Below are 10,647 nucleotides of genomic sequence, written 5' to 3' on the forward strand. Positions count from 1 at the left end.
GCGTATGGGCCCGCCCCCGCCGCCGGCGACGCCGGCTGCCGCGAGCCGCTGCTGCGCTCGGCCGCAGAGCTGTCATCCCTCAGCGAGCATGGGGAGGCGCTTGGCGACGCGCTGCACATGGTCCGGAGCGACTCGAGCAACGACCACCTCGGCTCGCTGCCAGCCAGCAGCAGCGCAGGCGACGCATCGCTTGAGGCGGCGCGCTTCCCTGGCCAGTAGTAACTCCGGCGCTGCGCAAGAGCAGAGGTGGCACCGTGCGGCGCGGACCCTGTCAGGGCCGGCGCGGCCGGCCGCAGCCACGGCGCTTCCCGCCATCAGGGGGCGGAGTCTCAAGTAGCTTGTCCTGTTGTTCGTATCGGTGAAGGGGGGGCACAGGCCCAAATGTCATGCAGACAGGATTCATACGGCGTCTAGGGGCAGTGCGCAAGCTGAGGCGGCCGCCGCGTCGCCCGCAGGCCTGCACGTACAGTCAGCATTGTACCGTAGCACAAACAACAACTTTGCATGTCTGCACGAGGGACAGACTAGAGCCTTTGAGGGCCTCCTGTGGCATGCAGTTGCGCCGTTCGCATTTGTGGCCGCCGCGGCCCGTGTGCCGGCCTTGACGGAGCAGCAGCAACAGCTAGGCTCCATGCCCAGCGGCTCCAGGGCCCCCGGTCCGCGCGGGCGCGTTGCGCTTGCGAACGAACAGGGCTGCCCACTTGGGAGCTGTGAGGCGAACGTCTAGCAGCCCTCCACATTCAAAGGCGGAAGCACTTCGTTAACGGCATGAGCCCCCGCGCTCGCCCGCCCTCACCACCTCCCCCCTCCCCCGGTTTCCCCTGTGCACATGGGCTCTTGCGCCCCTACTTGCCCCCAACTTGATTCGGCAGGCTAGGGCTGTCTGTGTTGTACAAAACAACTTTTTCGGGCGTGTTCAGCCCGGCGTTCATGCATCCTGTCCAGCAAGGCAGCAGCTGCACGGCACTGTCCTCGCACGCCGCGCCACCCTCCCGTCTTCGGGGGCCTCCTCCGCAAGTTCTTGCACACATGCATGGCACACTGGCGCCCGCTCTGCCTGCACCGGCTGCTGCAACTTTGAACAGCCTCTCCTTGCAAGCTGCTTAGCGCTTGGCATCCTCTGCGTGGCGGACGCGGCCCCGTTGGGCACGCGCCGCCTTGAATGACGGCGGGGCAGCACGTTGCATGCTGGGTTGGGTGCATCATATCTGGCGCCCTGTGGCAGCTTTGGGACGGCCTGCCGCACGGCCCGTCGCCGCCCTGTGGCGGGGCGCTGCGCCAACGGCGGCCGAGCAACAACCCCTGGAAGCCGGGGTGTGATGCTGAGCTCTTTCATTTGCACAGGGCGCGTCAGGCGGCCAGGGGCAGACTACAAGGAGGTCCTGTCGACGGTAGTGTGCCTTCTTTCGCATGCACGTTGCGGCGCGTACGCTCCTCTCCCTTCATGGTTGCCAATTTGTAAGGCATTGAGGCACGGGGCTGCAGACCTGCAGGGAAGGGCAGAAGGCTGACTCGCTGTCGGAACAGGGGGCTGTGTGCTCGCCAACTCCATTGCACACCTCTCAGGGCTTCAGGGAGGCGAGCAGCGTTGGCCGCAAACTGGGCTCAGGCTGGACGCAGCCAGCACAAGTGGCGCTCACTGTTGAAACATTTGGTTTCTGCTTGTCTGCACCCAGATGTTCGGCAACATTGCTGCTTGCCAAGGGCTGATGCTCTCCGAGCTGAGCTGCTGCATGTCTTGATCCCTGTCTTTGATGACATGACTGGCAGGAAGACTGGGTCAAAAGCATCGGAGGGAAGTGCCACATCACCCACATACACTGCACCTATCTGGTAGATATATGCTCGTTTTTGATGATTCTTTGAGGAGTGTCAGGCCTGAAAAGGCCCGCTTGTAGCAGGACTTTTTGAGTCGGGCACGATCTGTCCGAGCTTTTTTTCCGCGCACAGCCATGGCGCTTCCAAAGAATAGAAGCCGTGAGATGGAAGAAGCTGCTGGGCATCAGGTCGTGCAGATCGCCTCAGACCACACATCACCGCCCGCAATGACAGCGCAAGCTGAAGTGCTCGTATGCGACGCCGAGCGCCCGGCCGCATGCAGCAGCAGCAGCGCAGCCACAGGGCAGACAGCTGCTGTGGAGTCGTATGTCGTGCCTGCGCGTGGCCTCACCTTCGATGAGGCACTGGAGCGCTACGTCGGCGGCTTTGGCCGAGGGCAGCTGATCAATTTCTGCACATGCTGCCTCGTTTGGCTACCAGGCGCGGTCCTAATCCTGCTGTTAGTGTTCTCTGTCGGCAGGTGAGAACCGATAGAAAGGCTTGCAGTTTGTTATTGAGTGGCAGCGTTTGGCCCTAGCCGACCCCTGGCTTGCACCCCACCCGCCCTGCCATCCCGAGCGCAGCCCCGCAGCGCAGCGACTTTGGGAGTGCGTCGACCCCACCGACCCATCGTGTGCCGCCGCCCTCGCCGATGCGGCGCCGGCGGTGGCCATGTGCTCTCTGCAGCGCGACCAGTGGCGGTGGACCCGCCCCTCAGAGAGCCTCGTGGCGAGCTTTGACCTTATATGCGAAGGTGCAGGCTTTCGTTGTGTCGCATGCGCCCCGCCATGCATGATACCGCACAACCTCCTCATGCAGTGCATGGGCCTCCATGCAAGGCGCTTTCCCCTTACCTTGGCCTCACATGAATGTCCCGTGTGTTGCATGGGCCCGCCCGTCCTTTGATTGTATGTCCCTGGCAGCCCCTAATCTCAAATGCATGCATGCTTGTGAGCATGTGCCTCAGCAACTGGCAAGTGCTGCGTTCTGGCATGCACATGCACCTGATTTGTGAGTGTTCCGGAGCCCTTGCCCTTGGCTCATGCCATGGCCGTGCTCAACCCCTGCAGATGCTTGGAAGGCGCAGGTTGCCAACTCATTCTTCTTCCTCGGCTACGGCCTCGGTTCTGGCGTATTTGGCACACTGTCGGACCGTCTCGGCCGCAAGGCCTGCCTTTTCAGCGCGGCGACGATCAGCGCCGTGTTTGCTGCCGCCGGCTCCGGCTGCACCAGCTACTGGCCATGGCTGGTGATGCGCGCCCTGGCTGGTGTGGGGGCGTCGGGCACGGGACTGGGGGCGTACGTGCTGGCAACAGAGGCGATCGGCGCGCGGTGGAGGGGTGCGCGGGTGGAGGTGGAGGTGGAGAGGTGCCATGGAAAGGGGCCACGTAACAGAAACCTTCTGGGAACCCTTGCGCATAAGTGATGGTGCATGCGTGTATGCGTGGTGACGGTTGTGTGCATGTAAGGGTGCATGATAAGGGCGAGGGGAGGAGGAGCTGGTGGGCATGTGGATCCTCTGCTGGTTGCATGTAAGGTCATGACAGCGGCGTCTGCATGCATGCGGGCTGAGTAGGCATGCATCCTTCACCGCTGACAGGCACGCTTGCACACCCTCTTTGCTCTGCATATGCCAGGCGCGGCTGGGATCATCACTCAGGCGAGGACTGGCAGCCGCATGGAGCTTGTGTGTGTGTGTGTGTGTGTGTGTGTGTGTGTGTGTGTGTGTGTGTGTGTGTGTGTGTGTTTGTGTTTGTGCGCGCGCGCGCTGTGTGTGTTTCAGTGCGTGTGTGTACGCGTGCGTGTGCGTGTGTGCACGTGTGCCGCTTTACGTGTGCAATCTGCCCCTGCAAACACGATATTCGGCGAGTCTGCGCTCCGCGTAGGGCGCTGTATGTGCGGCACACCTGAGCGTGCTGTCAAACTCTGCAACCGCCTTCTCTTTGAGCGCCTCCGTTTAAACACCACCCGGCCTGCAAACCCGGAAACCGCCCTCCAGGTGTTCTTCATTGCGGGCGAGTTCCTGCTGGTGCTGGTCTCGGTCGTGTTCCCCGCCTGGCGCGCGCAGGCCGCGGCGGCGGCCGTGCTGACGGGCGCGCTGCTGCTCCTGTGGCCGGTGCTGCCCGAGTCCGGGCGCTGGCTGCTGGCGCACGGCCGCAAGGACGAGGCCATGAAGGTGGCTGGGGCTCGCGCGTTCATCCACTCGCGCAGCAGGGCTGCGATGGAGAAGAGCCGCTTGCCGTGCTGCAGGAAAGGAGTTGTGCAGCCTGCTGCCCCAACACACGCCACGCATCAAACCAATCGTCGCGCGTGCCGCCCTTGAGCGATGTCCTCCTTGCTATGCACACACACCCCCAGCCCTTGACAGAGCTGGCACACTTGACAGAAAGGGCAAGTTGGCGCCGGCTGCCCGCTCCCGTGCACCCACCAGGTGCTGGAGTGCCTGGCGCGCAGGAACGGCACGCGCGCCCCAGACCAACCGCTCGCCGACATCAACCCAAATGGCGGAGGGGGCGCGGGCGGCGGTAGCCAGCCGCTGACGCTGGGCGCCGCGCTGCGTGATTGGCACATTGCGCGGAGGTTCCTGGTCCTGTCCTTCTCCTGGATGGTCATGTGAGCCGCGCAGATGAGCTTTGTTTTCGCGTGAAATACAGTCAAGAGTCCTAGCGCACGTTCAGCAGAGTGTGGGTTGGATGCTTTCTGCACTTGCGGGCTGTCGGGGTCTTGCCGGCACTCCATGCCAAAATCCACGGCACCCCAGGTGCTCGGCACTTTCAAGGACCCTCCAAGAAGAAGCCGTCATACATTGACAATGCCCGATTCGTTGCTCTTCAACCTTTCACCCTCTCCCTATTTCCCAGGTGCATGGCCTACTATGTGAGTTACCCAAGGGCTCGGGTGCCACCCAGCACAGTGGGGCCACGCTGGGCCCCGTGCGCTGCATGTGTGCTGTCCTCAGCGGCCAATGCAGCTGGCGTGCAGGCAGTGGCCACTGACAGGATCTGCTTGTCATAATCCAGGGGTTGCTGTCATTGCCGGCGTTTGATATGGACTGGCACCCCAAAGCGCCCCCTCCCCACCGCTCCCCACACGACAGCCCTCTCAATGTGGGTTGCTGCCGCTGCCTCCCACCCAGGGCATCTCCTTCGCCCTGTCCAGCCTGGGCGGCAGCCTGCGCACGTCCTTCATGCTCAGCTCGATCGCGGAGCTGCCCTCGTACCTCGTCGCCGCCTGGGCCATCGGGGCCTTCGGCCGCCACAACACGATGGCGGCCATGCTCCTCGCCGGCGGCGGCGCGTGCGCGGGCTGCGCGTTCGTGCCGGCGGGCGGCGCGCGTGTCGGGCTCGCGGCGGTCGGCAAGTTTGGCATATCGGGCGCGTTCTCTGTCGCGTCCATCTACACAAGCGAGCTGTTCCCGACGCTCATCCGCACGTCCGTCCTGGGGGCCGAGAACCAGGCGGCGCGCGTGGGGGCGATCGTGGCGCCCTTCATCATCATGGCGGGCGACCGCTTTGACAACCCGGGGCTGGTGCCGTTCCTGACGATGGGCTGCGCGGCGCTGCTGGCGGGGCTGCTGATCTTCACGCTGCCGGAGACGCTGGGGACGCCGCTGCCGGACACGATGGAGGACATGGTGGGCTGCCTGGCCGGCGGGCGGCGCAGCAACAGGGCGAATGCCCTGTTAGATGGGTCTGCAAGGAGGGGTTTGCGCAGCAGCGTGAATTCGTCCAGCCTTCAAGATTTGTACATGTGATGCGCCAATTTCTTCTGCAGCGAGCCAGCACTCTGGCGGCGGCTTCTGGGTCAATAGTTGAATGCACAACCCCTCTTTCCACGTTTCAGGGCGTCATCGCATCCATCTTCACAAACAAGACGTTCGAGAGGAAAGGCTTCAGGGCGGCCGCTACCAGCATGTTCAAGACCCGCGTCAAGCTCCCTGCTGGTCCGGGCGCAGCCTCACGGGCGCCAGACGGCGCCGGCGCGGCGCCGGCGCAGCCGCGCGGCGCGGCGGACGCAGCAGGGCGCTCGTGGCGGTGGCTGCGCCCGGCGGGGCGCAGCGGCGAGGCGAAGGGGGTGAAGGAGGGTGCGACCAGCATTTGGGAGGAGGACGAGGCGGGCCCGGTGGGCAATGATGACGTCAGCGTGAGCGTGAGCCTCAGGATGCCGCCCGCCGCGGCGTTCCCTGAAGGCCGCGCGTGCTCCCAGCCGAGCGGCGATTGTGATGGCAGCACCGGCGGCGGCCCGTCGCTGATGCCTGCCGGCGGCGGCGGCGGCGACGGCGCTGCATCCGCGGCCGACGGCGCTGCGCCAGTCTGAGCGACTTTACCTGCCGCACTGCTGCACAATATTGTGTGCCTTGTGCCCATTCGTTTGCGCCATTGCAGCTGCATCAACTCCTTGGTGGCTGCTGGGTCAGCAGCTCTGCATTGCAGAGGGCAGGTGGCAGGAATTTCATCACGCTATCCACAAGCAGCAGGACACAGCGAAACATCCTCACGCACACACACCCAGCCAAGCATGCTTTGGCGCATAAATCATATCCAGCATCAACTGGGACTCTGCGTTCCGCTCAGGCGTTGGCCTTCAAGTTCTGCAGGGGGCGGAGGGGCGGGGAGATCAGCAGGCACAGGGGAGTGTGATAGCCTTGAACACAACAAGCGGCCCCTGCCTTGATGCGCGGTGCATTTGCCGCAGCCTCATCAACTCTCTTACCACAGTCCCCACACCTCTCTTGCCTTGGCTTTGGCTGCGCAATGACTGCTTGCAGCAGCTTTTCATTTCATCCTGCAGCCCAACGACATGCGGGTGGTCATGCTGGGCGCATGACCACGCGCCAGAGCGTCACCCAGAATAAACAAGCTCTGCGACAGGCTCTCGCGCTCTGCGACGCGCTGCTGGAATTTGTCTTGGTGGTGCGCTGCGTGCGCTCCATGCTGCAGCCGCGCCGCTTGAAGGCGCGCATAAACACTTCCAGCAGCAGGCATGGGTGCTTGCGCGTCCACTCTGCCTTGCGTGTTTGACCGCGTCCCAACTTATTTGACTCGGACGCTCCAGCCCTGTCACCGAGTGCTGGCTGACTATCCTTGAACGCTTGCTTTGCTTTCAACTCCCTGGCATCCAGTAATCAGAAAGAAAGCCCAGTCTTTTCGAAGTTTTCACACATCAGCTTGACGGGGCGTCCCGCCCGCTGGCCGTCCGCTCCTCGGCCTACGCGCACTGTTCAGCACTGCAACAGGATCATATTGTATGCAAATACCAGCCCCAGCAATCCTCTATCAACCTTGTTATTCGCCCATGCGGGGGTCGGGCGCTCACTCACTCAGTGACGCTGGCAGTGCCTGCCGGTGCGAGCGGCAGGATCGCAGCGGCTGGCACGGATCTAGCAAAGCCCCATATAGCATGCGGATGTAGATGATAAGGAACATGCTTTGTATGCAGCGCTATTGCGACGCTCGTTGATTGGTTCGTCGCAAGTATAAATTTCATTGAGGCCGTCGCCGCGCAGGATTTGCGGCAGCCGTATAGTTTGTGGCGATTTCTAAAAGTCTACGGAGCCAGCCAACATGGCGATGAAGGTTTCGGCGTCGGACGGGGTAAAGGTGCGGCGGCCGCCGCTCGCTGCGCCGCCGCCCATGCCGCTGCGCTCGCGACTTTTTCACTACAGCCGCTGCAGGCGCAGCCGCCCTCAATTTTGTGACGAAGCAGGCGCTTTGATTCTTCAATTGTTCACAGCAGGACTGAGCTGGAACTCGACGCCAGGCCTGCGGTTTGCCCTGAAGCCACCCGCATCCTCATGCCCCACGCACAAGCACACGCACATGCACACACATGCTCGCGCACGCACTGGCGCCAGGTGTACCACGTGACCTCTGGCAAGGCGCTGCCTGCGTGGCTGTCAGAGGCGAAGAAGCGGGCGCTGCGCAGGGATGAGGAGTACCGGCGCCGATTGGAGCTGCTGCAGTCGTTTGGCTTCCCCTCGGCGTGCCAGCGGCTCAAGGCTACGCCCGATGGGCAGTACATATTCGCCACGGGCTACCACCCGCCAATGGTGGGTGCCTGGCCGCTGCCCGTACAGTGTACTGCATGCATCATGCTGCTGCGGATGGTACTGGGGCGCCGCCGCCGCTAATGCCGCTGCCGCTGCCGCTGCTGCCGCCGCTGCCGCCGCTGCTAGCTGCTGCAGTTCATGCCAGGTCCAGCACGGGCCCTTGGTGCCCGAGCAGCACCTGCCGCAGCACGAGCGGCAGCAGCTGCGGCCGCGGGCCTGGGCGCCCGTCCAGCGACTGATTAGTGCCGGGCCACAAATCGCCCGAGCAACCTCCCGCCCTTTAAATCGCGACCGCGCGCACCGCCGCAGCTCAAGGTGTATGATCTGGCCAATCTTGCCATGAAGTTTGACCGCCACATGGACTCGGAGGTGTGATCACTGGGCCCCTGTCAGTATCATGATCGTTCCTGGGGTCGCCGCCCCTGATCGGTCCGCCGCTGCCGCGGCCGGCGAGCGCCCGCGGGACGAGCGCTGCTTGACCCCAGCGCCCAGCCGCGGCTGCGCCGGGTGCGCCCCCGCGGACTTGCTGCCTCGTCGCCGCCTCAACTCTCCTTGTATCAACCGGGCCTTTCGCCGGCGACCGTATCGCATGCGTGACGTCATCGCCGTGGCAGGTGGTCGACTTCACCATCCTATCAGAGGACTACTCCAAGGCGGCGTTCCTGTGCGCAGACCGCACCGTCTCGTTCCACGCGCGGTTCGGAGGCTACTACAAGGCAAGGGCGCCCGCGCACCGCGCCTTTGCACTGAACGGGTCAACGCGTGGGACGCGTGCTGGCAGCGGTACAGCTCAGCAGCTCAAGGGTGTTTGCGGCGCGGCAGGCGGCCCGGGCGACACTCACCTGAGCACGCGCTTCATGCTCTCACGCGCTCGCGCAACATGTTGTATCGCGCTGCTCTGTCGTCCCCCCTTCCTTTCGCTACAGGTGCGCACCCCGCGGCAGGGGCGCGACCTGGCTTATGCGCCGCACCTGGCTGAGCTGGTGGTGGCGGGCAGCGCCAGCGAGCTGTGGCGCATCAGCCTGGAGGAGGGGCGCTTCATGACGCCGCTGGCCTGCAGGGCGCCGGGCGTCAACGCGTGCGGTGGGTGCGGGCACTGGGCCCGTGCGGCTCTGGGGGACGGCAGGGGCGCGGGGATGGGCACGCGGCGCCCTCGCCCCTCTGGTGATTTCTGAATGAAGGGGTGCTGTGAGCAAGCCAGGCTTGCCGGCAGTGTCAGCACGTTGGCAACAGCAGAGCGGTGGCGCCGGGTCGGCCCTTGGCATCGCGGCCCACGCGGCAGCCGTCGCGCTGGCGCCGCTGAAAGCCCATTTGATTTGAACCTCCTCACTCGCCTCGCCGCCCGACCCGCATCGGACCCCGACCCGCGCCCCCCACCTGCACGCACCCGCAGGCGTGAGCCCCGTGCACGGCCTCTTCGCCGCAGGCGGCGAGGACGGCACCCTCGAATGCTTCGACCTCCGCGCCCGCGCCGCCGCCGGCCGCCTCGACGCCGCCGCCGCCGCCGGCGCGCCGGGGGAGGCGCTGACCGCAGTCCGCTTCGACGGCGCGGGCATGCAGGCGGCGGTGGGCACCTCCAACGGGCTGGTCGCGATCTTTGACCTGAGGAGCAGCAGGCCGCTGCTGGTTAAAGACCACATGTATGGGGACCCCATAAGGGACATCAAGTGGCACGTCAGCGGCGCGGGCGGCGCGGGCGGCGCCCTGGCCGCGCGGCGCGTGGTGTCGTCAGACTGCCACGCTGTCAAGGTTGGGGCAGGGGGTAGAGGGAGGGTTTTACACTGTGCCGGCCCGTGCGGCCAGCCATATAGGGACCTGCAGCGGTGTGCACTCGACCCGTGCGTTGTCCGCGGCTCCCGCGCGTCGTGTGACGTCCCCATACGACCTTGCATGCTGCCGCCCCCTGGCCCCCCTCTCCCAAGCGCGACATCCTCAACACTTGCTTGTTGGCCGGCCGCACGCCCCCATCCCTCAACTCTTCACACTCCCAGATTGCAAACCACACCGATATTATTCCCAGCGTCCTTCGTATCGTGCCTTTCCCCTGCCTCAACAACTCCCCTCACACATTCCCTCCACACATGAGCACATGCGCAAGCTCACACACACACACACACACACACTCACACACACACACACGCACGCACGCACGCACGCACACACACACACACGCGCGCGCGCAAGCACGCACGTGCACACACACACACACGCGCGCACGCACGCACACACACACACACACAAGAAAACACACACACACACACACACAAGAAAAAACACACACACATACACACACCCTGCGAATGTGCATGCCCGCGGTCAACAGATATGGGACGCGTCCACAGGGGAGGGCTACACCAGCATAGAGCCGCCTGATGGTGACATCAACGACGTCCTGCTGTGGCCAGACTCGGGGCTCATCATGATCGGCGGCGACACGCCGCGGGTGAGGGCGGGGTTACGGGTTCAGGGTGCAGCTGCCCACGACGCCCCGCCGGCGCGGCGCGGCGCAGCAGCGCCGGGAGCCGCGCTCGCGGGGCGAGCGAGGGGGTTTGCCGAGCGCGCAGGGCGGACACCAGGGCGTTTGGACGTTTACGTCCTGCTCTTTGATGCGCAAGGTGATTCGACGATGGGCCCCGCCCTCGCACCCCGATGCCATACGCACCCCCCCCCCCGCCCTCAGCCGCCCCAGCCCCCCGCCGGCACGCCACCCACCCGTGCACCTCACCCGTGTCGGCGCCTCCGCCATCCCAGCCCCCGTCCCGCTCGTCCCTATCCACCAC

At 64.7% G+C, this 10,647-nt stretch overlaps 3 protein-coding genes across 3 annotated transcripts in view; all 3 read left to right on the top strand.

The window, feature by feature from the left end:
* Positions 1-219, top strand: part of MNEG_5044 (hypothetical protein) — a gene marked incomplete at both ends in the record, with an annotated part of 2,694 nt that extends 2,475 nt beyond the window's left edge. Inside the window, one exon of the mRNA XM_014046482.1 lies at positions 46-219. Within this exon, the coding sequence (XP_013901936.1) occupies positions 46-219 (174 nt within the window). The remainder of the gene's footprint in view (positions 1-45) is intronic.
* Positions 220-2,774: 2,555 nt separating this feature from the next.
* MNEG_5045 (Organic cation transporter protein) lies at positions 2,775-6,135 on the top strand (the record flags this gene model as incomplete). Its single annotated transcript, XM_014046483.1, has 7 exons — positions 2,775-2,829; positions 2,889-3,178; positions 3,818-3,994; positions 4,250-4,431; positions 4,680-4,695; positions 4,955-5,452; positions 5,662-6,135. The coding sequence occupies 7 exons, from the start codon at positions 2,775-2,777 to the stop codon at positions 6,133-6,135; spliced, it is 1,692 nt and encodes a 563-aa protein (XP_013901937.1).
* A 1,247-nt stretch (positions 6,136-7,382) lies between these two features.
* MNEG_5046 (Nucleolar protein 10) lies at positions 7,383-10,486 on the top strand (the record flags this gene model as incomplete). Its single annotated transcript, XM_014046484.1, has 8 exons — positions 7,383-7,418; positions 7,673-7,867; positions 8,177-8,236; positions 8,482-8,673; positions 8,794-8,950; positions 9,261-9,616; positions 10,191-10,321; positions 10,483-10,486. The coding sequence occupies 8 exons, from the start codon at positions 7,383-7,385 to the stop codon at positions 10,484-10,486; spliced, it is 1,131 nt and encodes a 376-aa protein (XP_013901938.1).
* Between the last annotated feature and the right edge of the window lie 161 nt (positions 10,487-10,647).

This window comes from Monoraphidium neglectum (assembly GCF_000611645.1).
Source record: "Monoraphidium neglectum strain SAG 48.87 unplaced genomic scaffold scaffold00732, whole genome shotgun sequence".
Taxonomy (NCBI): Eukaryota; Viridiplantae; Chlorophyta; class Chlorophyceae; order Sphaeropleales; family Selenastraceae; genus Monoraphidium; species Monoraphidium neglectum.